At 44.5% G+C, this 22,148-nt stretch overlaps 1 protein-coding gene across 1 annotated transcript; it reads left to right on the forward strand.

Moving 5' to 3' along the window:
- Positions 1–244: 244 nt before the first annotated feature.
- Positions 245–16,291, forward strand: Ptgr1 (prostaglandin reductase 1). Its single transcript, XM_075967122.1, has 10 exons — positions 245–342; positions 2,330–2,445; positions 4,253–4,298; positions 5,217–5,273; positions 6,715–6,882; positions 7,830–7,947; positions 10,504–10,659; positions 12,559–12,667; positions 14,767–14,885; positions 16,040–16,291. Exons 2-10 carry the CDS (start codon positions 2,340–2,342, stop codon positions 16,148–16,150), a joined length of 990 nt encoding a protein of 329 aa, XP_075823237.1. The 5' UTR covers positions 245–342; positions 2,330–2,339; the 3' UTR covers positions 16,151–16,291.
- Positions 16,292–22,148: the final 5,857 nt, after the last annotated feature.

Below are 22,148 nucleotides of genomic sequence, written 5' to 3' on the forward strand. Positions count from 1 at the left end.
ACGGGAAATAGTGACAGCAGCAGCAATTAGTTGGCCCGAGGTGGCAGGATATTGCCTGAAGTAACTGGGTAATTTATTGATTTCTTTGATTCTGATCTTGTGAACGTAAATTGAGTTCTTCAGGAAAAAATATTTTTATTATTTAGAACACAGGTAGACACCTACTCACACAAACCCCTCCTTAAGTTCCTCCCCTGCCGTGCTGTGACCCTAGCTCTTGGCCGAAGCTGCTCCTCCCTGGAGAAGCCCCGCCCCCTCCGACCGTCCAGCAAAAGTCAACTGTTGGGCGCTAAACTGAGCATTCAGAGCGGCCTCCCAGGAAAGGAGTTTCTGCGAGCTTCTGTAAGTAGACACATTAATATTTTTGATCCCTCTTCTTTTCCTCTTCCCTCGCCCGACCGGTTCTTTCTTCCCGCTGAGCATCTATATCCTCGTTGAGCAAGTGAGCGCGGGAGGTCTCCCCGACCCGGACGTCCATAGACCGGTGCTTAGTGACCCTGGGTTTTGCGCTCAGGAAGTTAGGGAGTCCAGAATCGCCTCGCGGTCCCTGCAGCTTCTAGGAGAGACTGAGACCTGAATTAGGGAAACGGCAAAGTCGGCCTGCAGTCCGACTGTACGCGCATTCGTGCATGCGGCGGAAACGCCTGCACCCAGGAAGATTTGAGCTAGGAGTTTGCAGGATTGCTAAACTGAAGCAAATGAGAAAGATAGGGGTGGGGATTCGCGCATGCGAGGTAGGTAGCCAGCCGAGCAGGCCAGGTCACGCACCAAGGCACTGTACCAGGACCCTTTTCAAAGGGGTCCTTCTAGACTTGTGGCAAGTTCAGAAGGAAGAGGTGCTACTGCTTCGAAGAGAGATGGAAATATGAAGAGTTTTAAAAACAAAACAAAATGGAAATCCTCCCGTAAGATGGCTCTGCGGGTGAAGGTGCTTGCCCCGCAAGTCTTACAACCTGAGTTCGGTGTCTGGAACCCAAGGATGGAAGACTCGAACCCACTCCTGAAGGCGGTCTTCCGACCTCTACAAGCCCTCGGTGACACGCACGCGCCCCCCCCCGGGGTCATGCACACACAAAATAACGATAACAATAAACCAGACTCAAGCTGAGTGTGGTGGAGCGTGCCGGCTGTCCCAGCTTGTGGAAGCAAGAGAATGAAGGGTTCCAAAACAGCCTCTGTTACCTAGGGAGTTCAAGCCAGCCTGGGCTACACAGCCATGCCCTGTCTCAGAAAAACAACAAATTGAACTCGGAAATGTGGAGTAGAACGATAGTTATCAGAGACCGAGAAGGGTTGAAGTATTGGTCAAAGGGCACCGAGTCAGATAGAGTGACTCTTGGTAACAATGATTAGTTCAAAACCAAGCAGATTTCAAGTGTTTCATCACAAAGTGTTAGGTAAAGAAGATGACGGGCTTGTTAAACACTCTCCATCGCTTACACTGTGTCCTCTCAATGTAAGCAGTGAGCTGTCAGTTGGGGGAGGGGTGGGAGTGATTGGAAAGAGGATGACTCAGCAGTTAGGAGCACTTGTTCTCGCAGAGGCTCGTCATCAGCACCTTATGAGGGTTCACGGCCGGATCGGGTTGCGAGCTCTCTCAGGCCAGCCTGGGCTACGGGAATCCCTTGTCGAACCCAGAGACAAGTAGATGGGAAGAGTTGGGCTTTGGATTTCCCTGCTCACCGTCCTCCAGTCGGGCTGTTTCCTAGGGAGAGAGGAACGTAGTGAACAAACTGGTCAGTCCTGAGTGCTTATCTGGAGAATTCACTGAGGTCCCACGTGATGATGTGTAGTTCTGTGCCCCGAACCCTCCCTTTAAAGCACAGTGCAGCTTAGATTAAATGTTGGTTTTACCTGGAAGCAAGTTTAAGTCAGTTTCCTTTTTGGAGCGGAAACCAGAGACAATGAGATGGAGCAGCGGCGCCCCCCAGTGGCTATGAGGTCCTTGCTTCTGTAGAAAAAAAAAAGACGTGACTTTGGTTCCTGTATTTCAGGTTTTTCCTGAAGAGTCACAGCAGGAGAGGCGAGAAATTGCTGGACTTTGCAGGTCCGCTAGTTGTCTAATGTCCTAGAGAAACTCCAGCATGAATTTGTCAGTTTATATTTTTCTTTTTGCCTTGTTAGCCTGTTTCCGCATCTGCGCACCTGAAGTGATTGGTAACAATGACTCTTACAAAAAAGCCATGGGAATAAAATGAGATCAAACATAGGAAGTGCTTAGTATAATCCCAGAAAGCTGTAAATGGATGTGATTATATGGTAATAGGGTTGTGCTTGCTGGCCTCAGGGCTATGAGATGATTGTTGACCACGCGTTTACCGTGTTCTAGGTACATCACGATGGTGCGAGCCAAGAGCTGGACCCTGAAGAAGCACTTTGAAGGCTTCCCCACTGACAATAACTTCGAGCTGAAGACAACTGAGCTCCCACCCTTAAATAATGGAGGTAAGTCGCAGAGGCTGTAACCGTTAGCTTCTGCCGCTGCCTAATGGAGAATCCATCCCCAAGTTTGACTTCAGACAATTTTTCTTATTAGTTTACAAAAGTTCTGAGTATTCATAGCTTAGGCTAGTTTAAGCTGGGTGCTTCTTTGTGGGTCTCACCTGGGCTAAATGGTTAGTTACTTTAGGATAAGTCTCATTCATCTGCCTAATAAAAGAATGCTTTCTACTGGGGTCAGGCTGCAGCCCCCCCCCCTTTTTTTTTCTGAACAGCCAGATTGGGTTCTTTCCTTGTAGTGGTCTTGTGGGTTGGTGAGCTCCAGTGTTCAAGAATTTTTCAAGTTTCTACTTGTATTACTTTTCTTAAAATCCCATGGATCAAAACAAGTTGCCCAGATTCAAAGGCTGGCAAATTTCTTTCTTTCTCTTTTTTCGTTTTCTTTCTTTCTTTCTTTTTTCTTTTTTTTGCTGCCACCTCTTCTCCTCCTCTTCATGATTTTAGGTAACCACTGGGTTTCACACTCAACCCACCGAACCAGATTTCTTGATCGGAAGCACACAGTATTGGGAGGCATTTATGTCTGTTTTGCAACCCACCACTACCTTTTTAGGGTTTCTTTCCTATGCAGCTTGAATGTCATCATGGGTCGCCCTCCCCAGTATCTTTGATGAAACTCATGTCTGGGTGCCTTACCCTTCATGACTTTGACAAAGAAGGCTGTCTCCTTTGTCCTGGTGAGCCTGATGATGACAGAGAGGCGAGCAGGTCTCAGCAGTTCTACCCAGAGCCCAGCCCGTGAGCTGTGTCTCTAGGGTGCTGCAGTGAATTAGCTCCTGAGATCCGGGTGCAGTCCCTTGCCATGACAGGGTCACTCACTGAGGTTAAGTTGCAGTGGGCAAAACTTGGATACAAAGTTCCAGAAAATATACAGAGGAGGTCACTTTAGCAAAATGTGTCTTCTTTTGTATCGATCAAAGAAGTTAGTAAAATGTTACACATTCTGGTTAGTTTTGTCAAATTGGCACAAGCTAAAGTTATCTGAGAAGAAGGACCTTAAGTGAGAAAAATGTCTCTATGGAATTGTGGGCAGGCAAGTCCATAGACATTTTCCTGGTCAATGATTTACATAGGCGGGATCAGCCCAGTGTGGGCTCTGCCACCCTTGGTGGTCCTAGATTGTATTAAGAAAGCAGATGAGAGTGAGCCAGGAAGCCGAGTTCCTTCATGGCCTCTGCTTCAATTCCTCCCTTCAGGTGCCTCCCTGGAGCTCCTGCCCCTGTGTCCCTTTGTATTAGCCTGTGATTGGGGCAGATTTGGTCATGGTCTTTATCACAACAGTAGGAAGCAAAGGTGTTACATGACCACCGTACCATGGCGGCTGCAAAAGTGACCCTGTTAAGTTATTTAACTTGACCTTAAGTAGGATGGGACAATAATTGAAAATGTCACATGAATTGATCCCCCTAAAATAGTACAGGTAGCAGTATCATCATCATCATCGTCATCTTCATCATCATCAGCTGGGCTGGGTCAAACATGAAAGCCTTTCTTCTCTCCAGTGGGAAGCACAGGTGGGGAGCTGGAGGTGAAACTCACCATAAGAGAGTTTTCCTTACGTTTTAAAAGGTTTTAAAATCAATCCCCAGCATGGTAAAATTAATCACTAATAGCACGGATGAGCGGGGGTCCCTAAGCAGAAAGACTAAGCTTGTTTATTCAGAATGCCAGGATATTGCAGCCATCCTGGCTTGCGTCACTAACTGCATCTCAATGTTGTTTTTTTTTTTTTTTGTTTTTTTTTTTTTTGTAGAGGTCCTGCTGGAAGCCCTGTTCCTCTCTGTGGATCCTTACATGAGGTACTCTCTCCCTCCTCAGTTTTCATGTTTGAAGAACTGCAGCTCGTCTTTTAGGATAGCCCATGATCAAAACAGCAGGCTTTCCTCGTTCTCCCTATACTGTAACAATGGTGAGATTCCAGGGTCTCATCTTCTGTAGCCCAAGGTTGGCTCTGCGCAGTTTTCCCTTCCATTGCTCAGTGGAGCTGCTTCCAGGAGAGACGGGGAGAGGTGCAGGAGCTGGCCTCCATTTGCCCATTCCCTATGGGCAACAGTGGAGCAGAAGCTGCTAAGACGAAAATCAGGTCTTGCTGCCTTCTCTTCCCCAGTATTTTGTGTTTTGTGATTCATAGTTGACTCAGACTTATAACTTCAAAAGCACTGGAGGGCAGAGAGGGAACAAATGCTCTTCCATGGCACTTCAGTGATTTCTTTTAACCTAAATAAGTAATACAGCTGATTGGCAAAGATTCAACTCTCTGTGGAAAGATACCATTTAAAGATGTTAACTAGCAACCGGGCATGGTGGCTCATACCTTGAGAAGCTGATGCAGGAAGACTGCAATTTTAAGACCAGTCATAGGGAGACCCTGGTAAATAAAACAAAATGGTAATTAGCATTCTTTTGGGGGTGCTTAGTGTTGGGGTAGCAGATACCAGCAGGGCCCGTGCTGTATTTTGAGTATGATTGACAGAAGCTCACCTCCAACTGAGCAGAATGGTAAGACTCTCACATCATTCAAAGAATGCATATTTTGGGGTTCAAGGCAGAGCCACCTCATGTTACATCTCACCTGGTTGCACTGCCCTGGTATATTGGATGTTGTTTTGACCCAATTTTGCCATTTAGCTTGATACTCAAGATATCAGATAGTCTCACACACTAAGAATGAATTCTGAATGAATTCTGTTTTTTTCCTTTTTTTTTTTTTTTTTTAGAATTGCATCGAAAAGACTGAAGGAGGGTGAGAAGATGATGGGTGAGCAAGTGGCCAGGTAAGTATTTACGTCTGCCTTGCCGTTCAGATAAATGTCCTCCAGCTCCTGCGGGGTCTGTGTTCACTGCTCCTGCAGCTCCTTCTCCAGCCTCTGTGGTTCTCTAGGAAACAGTTTGGGAAGGCCCGCCTCCTTCTTGACTGAGAGGGTCGGAAGGATGCTGTAGCTGTGCCGAATACCTTAGCGAAGTGACTGAAAGGGAGGAATGGCTCGTTTTGGTTCATCGTTTCATAGGATTCAGTGTGTAGCCCTTGCCTCTGTTGGTCCTGGGCCTGAGGTGAGAAGGATCATGGCAGGAACACAAAAAATATAAATTATATAAAACTAATCTAAAGTTGAGAGAGAATTAGGTTGCAAAACTTTACTTCAGTTATGTAAGTATAATATATATATATCTTTATGTTGTAGGATTATAGCTGATATTTTTGTTTGTTTTTTTAAGCATTTTTTTAAATTTTGCTTTAAAAAATTGTGGTGCTTGTGATTCAGCCCAGGCCTGCGTGCATACCAGGCAAGTACTATATGACTGAGCTAAGTTTTCAGTCTGATATTTTCATTTTATTTAAACTTTCTAAAATAAATGTGATATTTAGCTGTAACTTGGGGGGGGTGCATTCAAGAAGTAAGGTTTGGGTAAGAGGAGCTGCAAGAATCAGTAGATGAGGCAGAAAAGAAAAGAGGCAGTTTAGGAAGGAAAGGCCAAAGGCCAGAGGTCAGAGGTCAGTGTCTTGGGACCCGCAAGGGCGGAGTAAAGAGGTGGAGTCAGGTATTAAAGAAGAGAAGACTGTTGGCCTGAGTCCCGTCCCTAGAACCCATAGTGGACAGTTGACCTCTGACCTCGATACACATGCCGTGGTACCTGTCTCCTCCTCCTTCATACACATGAATAACAAATAAATAATTCAGAGATGTTAAAACAGAGTAGCCACTATGTTTCACAATCAGAAGGTTATGAACTCAGTGGGCTGGTGAAGGGGGAAAGCATATTGTTCTGGTTTATCAGGTGGATGGAGAATGAGGAAATTTGAGTATAAAATGGGGAAGATGGGGGGGGAAAGATGAGATTATAAAATGGCCGAATTGTGCCTTCTTACTGCTGAGAGAAAGGACGACAGAGAAGAAAATGCTAACAATGACAGAAAGGGTCCCCAAGGGAGGGGGGAGGCTGATGTGTAGAGGATGGAGGAGAGAGGCTCCTGGATCCAGGGGACAGAGGACCCTTGCTAAGAAAGGAGAGAAATGGGCAGAGAAAGAGATTGGTATGGGACCAGTTGAGAATTTTCTTTGATGCTCCCACATGACTAAGAACTAAGGAGAGATTCCTCAGAGTCAGTCATGGATGACTTAGCTCAATGCCCTCTGCTGAACATTCCCTACAAAGCATCCTGACCCCATGAATGGGAAAAGATATCACGTTTCTTACTGTCTTTTTATCTTCCAGAGTTGTGGAAAGCAAAAACCCAGCCTTTCCCATGGGAACTGTTGTGGTGGCTTTATTAGGCTGGACATCACATTCCATTTCTGATGGCAATGGACTGAGAAAACTGCCTGCAGAGTGGCCAGACAAGTTACCACTGTCTTTGGCTTTGGGGACAGTTGGCATGCCAGGGTAAGTGTTGTCATGGCATGTTTTGTTCATCAGAATGTCTAATGTTACAACTTAACCAGCAAGGAGACACTTAAGGCACAAGGGCTGATTGGAGAAAAACTGTTAGGAATGAAAAAGGAAGGAGCTCAAACAGAGAAGAATCTGTTAAGTAAATGAATGCAGAGAATGTTATACATAAAAGAATACAATATAATCTTTAGAAAGAAAGAAACCTTGGCTTTTATGATAACATAGACAAAACCAGAGGACATTAAATAAAGTAAGTCAAACAAATTCCACATGTTCTCATCTTCATCTTGTGTCAGCTTCTATTTATGTGAGAAATACCCAAGAGCAACAATTTAAATGGAGGAAAGTTTTCTCCCAGATCATGGTTTCAGTTCATTAACACATTTGTTTTAAGCCTGGGACAAGGTCAGTTATCATGGTGTAAGGGGAATGATGGGGCAGAATTGTCTATCTGATGGCACCCAGGAAGAGAAGAAAAACAAGGAGCCAGAAATGCGATGTATCTTTCTAGGGCATTGTCCTCAGTGACCCGCTTCCTCTGACTAGGTCCCAGCTCCTAACAATGCCATCATATTTTGAATCCATCAAGGGATTAATGCATTGCTTACATCAGTGCTCTCATGATTTAATCACTTTGTCAAACCCCGTCTCTGAACACTGGCGTACTGGAAGCCAAACCTTAATCACAAGAGGCTTGGGGAAGACACAGCTCATCTCCAGACTGGGATTTAGAAAGTTGAACCAATAGATGTTGAGAATATAATGATGGGGTTTGAGAGATATGTGGTTTAAGGATACAAAAAGTTTTAATTTTTGTTTTGGGGGGGGTCTCCTGAGTGCTGAGTGGCGTGCACCACCACTGTCTGAGGGGGAAAGTATGGAGGGGAAAGAGATGAAAGAGTCTGAATCTATTCCCACATCCGTATGTGTTCCCGTAGCCTCACTGCCTACTTTGGCCTGCTTGACATCTGTGGCGTGAAGGGTGGAGAGACAGTGATGGTCAACGCAGCAGCAGGAGCAGTGGGTTCAGTAGTGGGGCAGATAGCCAAGCTCAAGGTAAGTGTCTTCCTTTAGCCACACCTCTGCAAGACCCACTGCGCATGCTGGCATGCTGGGAATGCAGCCGTGAATACAGAGGACTTTCTGCACTCAAGGGGGTATACGATCAACTTGCTGGGACTTGTTTAGAAGACAGAGGCTGAGAAAGGGGACGATGAGGAAACGAGAACAATAAAGATGAGCTGACCAGTGTTAACTGATAACACAGCAGATATCAAGTCAGGCATGAACCCATCTGGTTTACTGAGTATACACACATACACACACACACACACACACACACACACACACACACACACACACAAACATATTTTTGTGTGTGTGTGTATATATATACATTATATATATAATATATTTTATTACATACATATGTTTTGATTTTACTGTGTTTTCTCTTGCTCAGTTTAATTGCCTTCCTTCACGACTCCAGAAATACAAAGAGGGACTTGAGGTCACCCCAGCCAGGAGTCATTACCCACATGGCTCTATTGCAAAGGCTGTTGCATCAGGAAGAAGCGAGCAATCAGTATAGGTGGTGGGGCCATTGTTTGGGAACGAGCTCCTGGAACAGAAATGGAAGCAGAGTGTAGACTCTGATTTGGGCAGCTCTCTGCTCAAGGGATCCAGTCTGACGACGAGTGTACAGGATAGCAGGCAGCTCAGACCTGGTTAGAATTTGTCTCATATTGGGGATGTTCTCAGGTGATCTAGCAGAGTGATGTAGCTTTGTCAAAGGCTTCTGTAGAGGACTTAGGACGTGTTCTTATAGGGCAAGGTCAGTGGAATAGAGTTGAATGTAGAGCTGTACCCGATAGCCAAGGGCTGGCCTCTGTTACTAACAGGCTCTTGGACACAACTGAGGCTGTAGGAAACACTTAGATGAGTAAGTCCATGCATGGGGAAAGAAGCTGAATCTCATAAACACTGTCTCAGCTTTTGTTATTTAACCTTACAACCAGCGAGTTACATTTATCTTCCAATGTTGTTTTGGCATTCTAGAAATTCAAGAAATATTGGCACACTATAGATTAAAACCTTTGGAACTGATGGCTTTGGGGCAAGGCTGGTAACTGAACCAGGGTCTAGGACATGTTAAGCACAGACTCTACCACTGAGCTGATAGGATTTAAGGAGAATTTTGCCTGTATCGTTCCACGTGAGTTTGATTGGTAGGCTTTGTTTTTCTCTTTTTCTGAACTCAGAAGGTCTAGCTATATGTAGCATAGGCTATATTTACAATATTAAATTAGAAGTATTTTCAATATTCAAATTGCAAATGTTTTATTAAAAATACGGTTTTATTAAAAATATTAAAAATATTTATTAAAAATATATAGTCATCTCTATAGTCCTATAGAGATGACTCCATGGGTAAAGGGGCTTGCTGTACCTACCTGATGACCCGAGTTAAGCCTCTGATATAAAGGTGCAAGGAAAAGGGGAGAACCAGCTCTCCAAAATTGTCTTCTGACCTCTACATATGTGCTGTTACATGCATGTACCCATACCTACATATCATAAGTGCATGCACATGGTTAGTAATAAATATAAAATTTTAAAACTAGCTGAGAAAAAGGGGAAATGATGTTCCAATGAAGCATTGCACTGTGCTGGAGAGATGGCTCAGTAGTTCTGAGCACTGCTGCCCTTCCAGAGGGTCCAAGTTCAGCTCTCAGCACCTGCATAGTGGCTCCCAATCACCTGTTTATCTAGATGGAGAGGATCTGATGCTGTCTTCTGACCTTTCTACGCACCTGCACATGCACATGTGTGCATACACAGACACACACACACAATTAACACAGCGACAACAAAGATGAAACACCACACCGAGATAAGATTTATGTCATTGGAGGAAAAGAGATGCCCCAGAGTGAAGAGACCAGGAGGTCAAGTGACCAGGTTCTTAAAGCAGCAGGTTGAAATGAACTGCAAACCAAATAGATCTACTGAGTGGTCAGGCTAGCTGTAGTTGAGTTCCAGGCTGGGGACCAGTTTCACCCGCAGGGTCTGTTGACTTCCTGTGGAATTCCTTGTATTTGGTGTGTGCTGTGGTTTGGATGGGAATTGTGTTCCCATAGGTTGAAGGCTGGTTCCCACTTCAGAAGTGATTGGATTTGGAAAGTTCTGACCTCATCAATGGATCAGCCTACGGATAGGCTTATCGGATGGTTTGATGGCATTGTTGGTAGATGAGACAAACGAGGAGAGCTTATCTGGGAGAAGTAGGTCACTGGAATTGTCTTTGAAGGTTGTTTTAGATTCTTCTTATCTGTCTCTGTCTCTTTCTGCTGGCTGCCATAGTTGCGTGGCTTTTCTAATGTCATGCCCTTCTGCTGTGATAAACATATCATACACCCCAGAAACATGGAGTCAAAACTGTGAGCCAATTGTCTCTTTCCTCCTTTACATTGTTTCCTCAGCTGTTTTTGTCATAGTGTGGAAAAGTTGACCCGCGCAAGGTGTGCTCTTGAGTAACAACATGATTGTGTAAGACTGGGAATGTGGAATTGGGCCCTGCTTCATTAATAGTCTGCATTGTCCCTCATTTAGGGCTGCAAAGTTGTTGGTGCTGCAGGGTCTGATGAAAAGGTTAACTATCTTAAGAAGCTCGGATTCGATGTTGCCTTTAACTACAAGACAGTAAAGTCTTTGGAAGAAGCATTGAGAACGGCTTCTCCTGATGGTTACGATTGCTATTTTGACAATGTAAGTACAATCTGAGCTTACCTGATTTACCAATAATGTATTACATAAAGGAGCATCTTTCTAAAGTTTCCATCTAGAATATATGAATCAAGTACACTCTTTATGGGGAAAGATTTGTTAAGGTATACAGACCATGGAATTCATTCATTTAAACTGCATAGCCAGATATAGTAGCTATGCCTATAATGCCAACACTCATGAGGCTGATAAAGGAGGATAGCAGGCTCAAGGCAAGCCTGGGCTTTCTAATGTTACCATGGCCCCATATCGAGCACTGAATAAATAAATAAATAAACAAACAAATAAACCCACTGTAAAATTTTAGCCTAAGGATGTAACTCAACAATAGGGCTTGTTGCCTGCCATGTACACAGCCCTGCATCCAGTCCCTGCACTGTAAATGAAAGAAAGTTCAGATCTTAACCATTTTTAGTATCAAACTAAAATAAACTAAATTCAGTTGTTGAATATTTATCACTCCCCAAAGAAACATTAATCCTCAGTTACGTCTTCTCTCCTCAAAAATGTGTTCTTTTGGTGACTGGCTTCTTTCACTTAGCAAAAACGGTTCCAGATCATCCGTGTTATAGTAGATATTCATACTTGGTTTGTTTCTAATGAGTGAATGATATTTCATTGTATGGATATACTACAGTTTGCACCTGTTTATCAGTTGACAGGTGTCTGATTTTTCACTGTGTAATGCTACTGTGAACATTCACACACAAATTTTTGTTTGAATTCATTTTCATTTCTCTTGGATATTCATCTGTGAGTAGAATTGCTAGGTCATATGGAAACTTCATGTTTACATTTTGTGGAATTGCCAATGTATTTCTGCAAAATAACTACACTGTCATACATTCCTACCAGTAGTCTCAAAGGGCTAGAATTTTTCCATAGCTTTAATGTTACCTGTAATGACTGGCTTTCTTCTTCTTCTTCTTCTTCTTCTTCTTCTTCTTCTTCTTCTTCTTCTTCTTCTTCTTCTTCTTCTTCTTCTTCTCCTTCTCCTTCTCCTTCTCCTCCTCCTCCTCCTCCTCCTCCTCCTCCTCTCCTCTCCTCTTTCTTTTTCTTTCTTTCTTTCTTTCTTTCTTTCTTTCTTTCTTTCTTTCTTTCTTTCTTTCTTTCTTTCTTTCTTTTTGCCATGATAGGGTTTCTCTGTGTAGCTTTGGAGCCTGTCCTGGAACTCAACCTGTAGACCAGGCTGACCTCAAACTCACAGAGATCCGCCTGCCTCTGCTTCCTGAGGGTTGGAATTAAAGGCATGCGCCACCACTGCCTGACTTGTGACTGGTTTTCTCATATCCATCTTACTTTGGTTGAAGTGATTTCAGTATGATTTTGATTTACATTTCCTTGTGACAAATGACATACTCATGGACATCCATGTATCATGTTTGGGGACATGTGTATAGAACTTTGGCCTAGCTCTCAACAAGATGATCAGTTCTTTATATATGAGTACGCGTCTCTTCATTGCAGTTAAATTTCATTATTGCAGTAGCTGTGTTCTGTAAAGTAACCAGGAACATTGAATTATGGCTCCTAGGCAAAATGTCTACACGTGAACATTTCTCGTGTGGATTATAATCTTTAATCCTAATCCCCCTTCTTTGTAGTTTATTTACTTTATTTTACAAAGGAGAAATGAGGTTTGGATTGTTATACTAAACTGAAGTCTTAAGTAACTTGCCCTCGTTATGTAGCTGGGAATAACCTCAATTTTCTGATCCTTTTACCTCTACCTCTTAGAAATGTTCCTTTCTGATATGTATTTCAGCCACAATCACTACAACTGCTGTATTGATTTAATCAATTTTGTTGATTCTCCTTAGTGGATTTTTACCATTATTTAACGTGTTATGTTTTTTGTTTGTTTTCTGGCCGTCTGTTTAGGTAGGCGGAGAGTTTTCAAACACAGTTATAGCCCAGATGAAGAGGTTTGGGAGAATTGCCATCTGTGGGGCCATCTCTCAGTACAACCTCACCGGTCCACGTTCACAAGGTATTGTGCTCCTGCATGTAGGAGGACTGGACAGATTCACAGACACGGGGATGAGGCGGGGATAGTTGTCATGTCTTCACAGGTGTGGGTGGGCCTTGCCTTCTAGAGCAGCAAGACATCTGTGCTTGATGGGGTCTGGCAATTTCCCCTTAAAGAGAAAAAGGCCTGGCTGCTCCCGCCCTCCGGGCACACACGCTCTTTGATTGGCCTCTTTTATTTCTCTTGTGCTCTCCATCTCTCTCTTCCTCACTTTTCTATACTGAAATCCCTCCCTCCCTCTCCTTTATACTCCCAGGGGTCCAAAAGCAGTGTGAGGTGAGAGCCCTATGCTCTTTGCTTCTGTGTTGTGTGATCCTGTGTAAGCCTCTGTTACAAGATGAATGGCTGACACAAGACAGAGCCCAGTGCTTCGACTCCTCACATCGGGTCTTCTCTCTGTTATCGGGATGATAGATTTAGTTGAGGCTCCCAAGGAAGAAGAAGAAGAAGAAGAAGAAGAAAAAGGAATCTTTGGGTCTCTAATCAGGATATCGGTGACCATAGAACAACTGCTTACTTCTTCAATCCTGGGCTTGATTTGTGAATAAAATCCCATAGCACTGATTGCCAGCAGAACTGCCTAGAGCCGGGGGAGCTTAGAACAGTGGGGCTGAAGATGGACTGATTGCAGATTCCCTCATGAGTTATGGAAAATCAAAACACTACCTTCTCCAGCCAGGAAACTCCAGATTTGCTTGGCAATCTCATTGATAGGGACACCCCCCTCCCACACATCTTCTTTTGCAATTGATGCTAAGATGGAATCTTGGGAAAGCATCTGTCCGCCAACCAAAGACAGCTCCAGGATATATTTTCTTAACCACAGTCTAAATAGGTGCAATCAAATATTTCTGACCTAGTTGTTTTTTTTTTTTTTTGCAATTAGTCTTTTGAATTTCTGCTACTCAAATAGGTCTTAGAGATGGCAGTAGAGTTGTCTATTTTAATCAGATGGGATTCTGCCTTGCTTCTGAGGCCAGGAATTCTAGCACATTCCAGTGTCAGTATAGCTCAGAGACAAGTCAGTATTTCTACCAACTTACAACCATATTTGCTTTGTTGCACCCGAAAGAAACCAATGTTCCTGTTGGGGAACTGAGCTTAGCAACAGTATTTCAGTCTCTTCCAAGATGAGGAATTGAAAGTTCTATGTGGGTGGTGTGTGCACATACGTGTGGGTATGTATGTATGGAGGTCAGAGGTCAACCTTACTTCCCAGTTGCTCTCCATTTTGACCTTTTGAGACTATTGTCTCTCACTGAAGCTGGAACCCATCAATTCATCTAGATGGCTGGCCGATGACTTCAAGGGATCCTTCTACTTGGTGTTATAAATTCGCATTGCTGTGCCTAGCTTTTACATGGGTGCCAGGGATCTGAACTCTTATTCTCGTGTCGAATGGCAATCATTTTACTGACTGAGCCAAATCTCCCTAGCCCAGGCTGGACCTTTAACTCTAAGGGAAATAAGGTTGCCGTGGGCCTGTTGAATAAGCTCCATGCTGCGGGACGGTCTGAGCATGGGCAGCCTTATAACTTAATGCATTTGTTCTGAGGCACATCCCAGCACTTATATATGTCCCGCATCATGTGCCAATTTCTATTGGTTCAAGACAAGGCTCCATTTCTTTCTTCCAAGTAGTGAGTGGAGACTTTAGCCTTAAGTTGCACCAGTCGTCCAAGACACCAAAGATGCCTTGCTTCTGTTCTCCTGACCTTGCCATTCTATAAGCCCACTTCCACTGACTCTCGGAGAGTGTGTAACTCCAACCCTGCACCATGCCTCCGCTGCTGGCTCCCAGGCAGCCAGTGTGACTTCTCTCTTCCTGCTCTCTGTTTCCCTGTGGAGCGTATATACTCATGGGCTCTGGGGCTTGGCATGCGGATGTCTCTGGGGCCATTCTTCTCCCCACTGCTTGGTTAGTGCTGGCCCTGTGGATCAGGAAGGAGCGGAGGAAACAGAATGGGGAGGGGGTGCGGTGCTTGGAGAGCCGAGACAGTGTGTCTCACTGTGGACATGTCCCGGGACCCTGTGACTATGAGTGAATCCTCCTTTTCCAGGCCCACCCCCAGAAGCTGTGATTTATCAGCAACTCCGCATGGAGGGGTTCCTCGTTACCCGCTGGCAGGGAGATGTCCGCCAGAAGGCTCTGATAGAGCTGATGAATTGGGTCTCAGAGGTAAGGGGACCCAGCCACTCCCACTGCCCACCCGCTCCCACAGACTTCTGCAACTCACAACCCTCAGTCCTTCAATCCCCCCGTCTTAAGATTTATTAGTCGTGTGTTTTATATATCTGAGTGCTCTGTCTTCACGCATGTCAGAAGAAGGAATCTGATCCCACTACAGATGGTTGTGGGCAGCGACCATGTGGTGGCTGGGAATTGAACTCAGGACCTCTGGAAGAGCAGTCAAGTGCTCTTAACCGCTGAGCCATCTCTCCAGCCCCCAGTTCTTCCCCTTTTTGTTTCTTCTTGTCTGTTGGATCAGTGTTTTCAGTTATAAACATTCTTTCCTCATCTTACAAAGGAAAATAAATTCTTTAAATTTTTGTTTGGGGGTTGAGGGTGAAGGCTGTAATGGAATAAGTGTGTTATTAAAATTTCACTAGTATTTGCGTTAGTTTCTAGGGCTGCCGTCACAAAGCACCACAGGATGGGTGGCTCAGGCAACAGAAATTCATTCTAGAGGCTGCTCACCTGAGAGCAAAGTACCAGCGGGTTCTTGCTTCTTCAGAGGTTTTTCTTCCTATATCATCTTACGGTCTTCTCTGGGTGTGTCTGCCTTAGTTTCAAAAGGGACACCAGTTCTGCTTGCTCATGACATGCTCATATGACCTCATTGTGTTTTAATTATGTCTTTACACTGTCTCTCTTCTAAGTAACTGGTAACACGCAGGGTGAACCTTGGTTAGAAGGGAGAACGAAGTGTAATTTCCATGGTATTTATGTTTCTGAACAAGCCCCACCTCCTCCAGTCTTACTTGAGGTGTGGTGTTTCCCATCATTGGGCTACTAGATATGAGATAAACGGCATCTGTTGAGGGTGTACCTTTCTTTTTCTCTCTCTTCTGAGATCATCACATTGTTAAACTTTTCTGTGCAGGGTACACAGGAATCGCTTTATTGTTGCTTGTTTGTTACCATTTACCCTGAGAGTGCGCTGTGATTGTGTTGTGTGTACCCTGTCCATAGATCTTGTTGTCCACAGATAAGAGGGCCGTCATCTCAGAATTCCAAGATTCTTCTTGTATACTTGATAAAGTTGTTGCTAGGATGGGAAGACGACATCATTTGGAAAATGAAATAAACCCATGATTGTTGTTTTGATGCAGGGTAAAATCCAGTACCACGAATACATCCACGAAGGATTTGAGACGATGCCAGCGACGTTCATGGGAATGTTGAAAGGGGAAAATTTGGGGAAGGCAATAGTGAAAGCATGAAGAAAAAATGACATAAGCATCATCACTGGAGGGTTAGGTTGCTTTTAATCATTTGGTACAAATGTACACTGCCTTATGTAAGAAATAACTGCAAGGAATTTGACCTATCTAATAAAATACCTGTGTGATTTTTTTTAAAAATCTATGATAGAGAATGAAAATCTCCTGACAAACAACAAGAAGGCATGTTTCTGCCTAGTTCATCTCCTCCTAGGTGATTGTAAGAAATAATGGCTTTGGTGTCTGTTCTAATTTTCTGTTGCTGCAACAAAAGCAATTTAGGTGAGGAAAATGTTTACTTGGCTTACTCTTTCTGGTTACTGCCTGTCAGTGAGAGAAATTAGGGGAGGAAGCTGTAAGTAGGCCTGCTTTGTATTCCGTTAGCTTTGTTTCTAACCAGGGAACTCACAGCCAGGGCCACTTGCTAGCTTGCGCATGCAGGCTGGTGCTCAGCTAACTTTCCTGTACAGTCCACCATCCACTGCCTAGGAGATGGTACCTCCCACAGTGGGCTTAGCCTAGGAGATGGTACCTCCCACAGTGGGCTTAGCCTAGGAGATGGTACCTCCCACAGTGGGCTTAGCCTAGGAGATGGTACCTCCCACAGTGGGCTTAGCCTACTACATCAATGAGTAATAAAGAGGCTTCCACAGACCTGTCCACAGGCCAGTTTGATTGAAGCAGTTGTCAAGATCAACGTTCAAGCTAACTGGAGCAGTGTCCAAAAGCTTAAAGTGACCTAACTGCATGCAGAAATTGATGAATTTGATGGTGTAAGATTTCTACCCCAATTGCATATAATACTCGATACTTATGAAACTAGAAGGAAAACAAAACCGAACACACTGCTGCTATCTGGAGGTCTCGGTGCCAGCCTACGCTGGTGTGCTGTGTAGTGAGGCTAATGCCACTTACCATACCAAGGAAGGAATCTGTCATTCAGAACAACTGGAACCGAGAAGTGTTAGACCGGGCAAGAGACAAACCTTATATTGTACACTGGTGCTTTTTGAATCCTGAACATTCTGGAAAAAATTGGTTGACAAATAAAATTAAAAACTGGAATTCCCTGCTTTTGTCTCTCTCACTCTGAAGTTTTGAGACAGAGCTTCTCTGTACAGCCCTGGATATCCTAGAACTCTGTAGACAAGACTGGCCTCAAACTCAGATACCTGCCCACCTCTGCCGCCCAAGTGCTGGGAATAAAGGCGTACGCTACCACACCTGGCTGCATCTTCTCTTATCAAGCCATTTGGTCCTAAAGACAACAGTTGGGACAAGAGGTGCCTGCCTTTGGGGGTTGGAGTAGAGAAGCCCCATGTGCCAAAGCAGACTGAACTTATTGATGGAGGTCAGCTGCCTGGCATACGGAGTCAAAGAGTAGAGTGGAATGGGCTGGGAGTGAACTGTGGCTTAGTGAAGAAACCTGGAATCCTAAGCCAAGTGATTGAACAAAATGCAGAGGTCTTCTTGGGTCAGTGCGGCTCTCAGCGTCTAAGCAGGGTTGCAGTTGGGGAGCGTGGCGTCATGAAGATTGCCAGAGTCAAAGCAGAGTGAGGATGGCATTTGAACAAGAGGGTGGCCTAGTGTGAGGACTCAGAGACAGTAGTACAAGGAGAGTGCCATATACAAAAACAGCCGAGTTTAAAGAATTCAGGCAGCCTATGCAGAGTGTCACCCTTGGGGTGTCCCAGCAGGAGATGTGTGGTCCCAAGGAGGATGAGAAGAGTATCCACAGGAGAATGAAGGACCTGGGTATAGGCAGCTGATATTAGGTCGTGCATGAGACAGCTGATGTGGAGGGCATATCCGGAGTGGAGCCACTGTGTGGCTTCGGGTCCTAGTGGGAGCTGTAGACGCCAGCAAGGCAAGGAAGACTGCACTATAGAGTAGTAGACGTCCTGACAGCAGAGGGAGACTTGGATGGCGAGGAGGGAGGAGCGCCTGCTTGAGAGGGAGTAGTAGCAACGAGAGATGGTTCCATATAGGGCTGGTCAAACAAGGACAATAGACACCAGACTGTCGCATAAGGGCTTTATGAGCTGGGGAGACGCTCAGGGGGTAAACTGTGCTTAGAGCAAGTGTGAGAACTTGGAGCCCCAGAACCTACTTAAAAGCCAGGTAAGCGTGTTGGCCCATGTGTAACCCCAACATTGCAAGAGGTAGAGAAATGGGATCCCCAGAGCAAGCCCTCAGTCTCCTCAAATGTTAAAAATATCCCGGGACACCCCTCTGTAGTGCCCTGGAGCACCTCATCACCCTGGTATGACCAGTGGCTCTAAGCTGTTTCTAGGCTGTTGGGAGCCGAGGAAGATTTTATTGAATGTAGAAAGTTCAGATGGAGTCTTGTATGTGTATTGTCTGACGTGGGCATGGCCATGTCAAGGACCAAGGTGCCTCAGACCCAGAGGGGTAGTGAAGCTTTCCCTGGCGAGGTCCAGAGGTATGGCAAAGCCTTTCTCCAGTCCACGTGTGAACGGTGGCAGTCTGTGCAGGTACGAGTATCTATGATTTATTAACCAGTGTGTCCAAACCCTAGCAATTGCTGCTTCTTCCTGCCAGATGAGGGCAACCAGAGACTGGTGGCCTAGAGACTCGCTAACCTCTCCCCTCTCTGCTGCACAGTATAAGCATGCCGAAATTCTGGGGTGTTGGGGTGGCTGGCGGTGCTCCAGCAGAGCCATCATGGCCAGCTGAATCCAGCTTTTCTGTACCCATCTATTCATTCTTCAGTCTCCCCCTCCCCCCAGTCAGGTTTCCAGGACTATGGTGAGCAGGATGCAGCACTAAGTCAGAGTTGAAAAGCGCTGGCCATTAGTATGTCTCCTTTTCCTTGCCTCTTGGAACTTAGTGGTCTTGTGGTCCAGACAGAAATGGTGGCAAAACGTTGCAATGCAGCAACGTACAGAAGGTTGGCCTGGGAAATCATCCTCTACTGAACCAAGCGGCTGGCTGCCTTCTCTGGCTAACATACACGAATGGGAAAAAAAAATTAAATAAAGTCAGTGAAATAATTCCTAATGAAATTCTGCTATACTCATAGATTGGTGCCTAGCCCAAATATCATCGCGGAGGCGCATCATCCAGCAACCGATGGGCACAGATGCTGAGACCCATAGCCAAGCATTGGGCAGATCTCAGGGAATCCTATGGAGGAGGGGGAGGAAGGATTGTAGGACCAGTGGTCTCAAGAGCACCATAATAGAACTCACAGAACCAACTAGCCTGGGCTCACTGGGGCTCACAGAGACTGAACCGACAACCAGGGAACCTGCATGGGACTGGCCAAGGCCCCCTGCATATGTTACAGTTGTGCAGCTTGGTCTTCTTATGGGACTCCTAACAGTGAGCAGGGGCTGTCTCTGACTCTGTTGCCTGCTTTGAGACCCATTCCTCCTATCAGATTGATTGCCTTATCCAGCCTTAATAGAAGAGATGCCTAGTCTCGCTGCAACTTGATATACCACGGCTGTCTTATATCCATAGGAGGCCTGCCTGTATCTGAAGAGAAACAGTGGGGGAGTGGACATTGTGGGGGGAGGAGAGGTGGAGGGAGGAACTGGGAAGAGGGAAAATTTTGATTGGGATATAAAAACAAAACAAATTAGATAAATAACAACAACAACAAAAATATTTTTCTCCAACTCTACTGTCCAATTTGGTAACTAGTGGAGGCTACTGAGAACTAGAGATATGCATGGTAGGTACTTCTTTCAAAAATTAAAATCTAGGGCTATTGAGATGGCTTAGCAGATAAGGGGACCTATTCCCAAGACTGAAAACCTATGTTTGATCCCTGGAAAGCACATGGTAGAGGGAGAAAATCAAATATCATAATTGCCTTCTTACTTCCACACACAACATGATAGGTATGTTCATGCATACACAGAAATAAATTATTTTTAATTTTTCAAGACAGGGTTTCTCTGTAGCTTTGGAGCCTGTCCTGGAGCTAGCTCTTGTAGACCAGGCTGGCCTCAAACTCACAGAGATCTTCCTGCCTCTGCCTCCCAAGTGCTGGGATTAAAGGTTCCACACAAGTAAATTTTAAGAGTTTAAAAAAGTTAAAAATCAAACCAGGGCCAGGCGGTGGTGGCAGATGCCTTTGATCCCAGCACTTGGGAGACAGAGGCAGTCGGATCTCTGTGAGTTTGAGGTCAGCCTAGTCTACAGAGCGAGTTCCCACACAACCAGGGCAGTTATTCAGAGAAACTCTGTCTCGGGGAAAAAAAACAAAACCAATCAACCAACCAACCAACTAAGCAAACAAACAGACAAACAAAACCCAAAGCAGGATTATTCTGTATTAAATACAACTTTATTTAGTAGAACTATGATTCACTTTACTGCACCGTACAGGATGCCGTTAGCAGGGCAGAGGAGCATGCGTTTTTCAGTGACACACAAGTATGTCACCAACCTAGGCAGCATTGATAAAACAGATGATAGCTGTCTCTGAACAGATGGACTATCATAATGCATTATGCAGATAGCACGAGTTTGAGCATTACGTGTATAATTCATAGCCACAAATCAAGGTGCTTCTCACTGGAATTGTGATTACTCTCTAGGTAAAAATACATGGAAAAATAGCTCAAGTCTAGTTAAAGGCAAATTTCTAAGGCAGAATTCAGTGCGGACACAGAAGCTCTTACTGTAAGTGGCACAGGAGGGAAAGGGGACTAAAAGAAGGCCCAGGGCGTGGTCACTGACAAATGTCAGTCGCATTTACAGCAGCAGCAGCAGACACAAAAGCTAGCGAGTTCAAGTATTAAAGACAACACAGTAGGCAATACTGAAGACAATATTCCAGATCTATATCTCTTTTCAACTTAGCAAAAAAAAATTTCACAAAACCAGCTAAATAAATTAAATTTCTAACCAAAATCCCTTTAACAACATTTTAACACGTTTCAGATTCTAAGTGTGTCACTTATAAAGTAGCTTGGCTCTTGCACATGCACACACGTGCAAAAACTAGAACTATGGGTAGATAAAAGTAAAGCCAACTACTATAATTCACTCAAAAACTTTGGGGAAAAAAATGACAGCTTGAAAAAAAAGTAAAGCCAACTGCTATAAGTCACTCAAAAACTTTGGGAAAAAAAAAAACGACAGCTTGAAAAATATCCACAGAAACAGAAAACACTACACCATTTAACAATTTTGCTCAGGGTAAACATGAGCAAATTACATATTTCTCACAGAATATATACATTTCTATTATCAAAAATCAAGTGACTGAAAATTTGAAAAATTTCAAGTATTTTTTCGTTTTAAATGATCCGTGTAAGACACTGACCAAGGAAAACTTTGATTGTATTGTCTCAAAGAACACCAAAATTTTCAAAGAGAAGCCAATTCATTGCCTCAGATCTCAAACTTCTGATTTACTAAACATGTTTTTTTTTTCATCTGTTAGGGAATGTCAGCTAAGCAGAAAGATTAGTTTCTCTCAAGAAGATGAAATTGTAGCTGAGTTGAAAGACCAGGCAGGTCATCATTTTCAGGCAGGGGATAGCTTCTTCCTCGTTGCTTCATTTCCGGGTCTGATTTGAGCTGTAAGTGTTCTTAACTCAGCTTTTGAAAGCAGACATCTGCTCAAGTGTTTCAGTACGCACGTGCAGGTGACTAGGTTACGGAGCCAACGAGACCGAGCACATGTAACGACATTGTGTTCTTTTTTATCAATAGTAACTGGATGATGTAAGAGTTTAAGATACTCTGTGCTAGCAAATCAAGCGGAAGTTTCCTCGAATGCCTGCAGATATGACACGCCGAGTCACACACAAACACACGGTCACTACTTAGGTCAGGGACTAACACGAGCCAGATGGGAGGACCAGGAGCTTGGGAGAGAAGCAGACAATACGCGCTCAGTGAGTTGAGTGTGGGAGGATGCAAAAGCGCTGGGGATGAAGGTCAACTGCAAACGTGCAACACAGATCTCTCAACCGGAAACATCAGGATGGTTCACTTTACCGTATGCCTAGTTTAC

Source organism: Microtus pennsylvanicus, chromosome 3 (genome assembly GCF_037038515.1).
Source record: "Microtus pennsylvanicus isolate mMicPen1 chromosome 3, mMicPen1.hap1, whole genome shotgun sequence".
NCBI lineage: Eukaryota > Metazoa > Chordata > Mammalia > Rodentia > Cricetidae > Microtus > Microtus pennsylvanicus.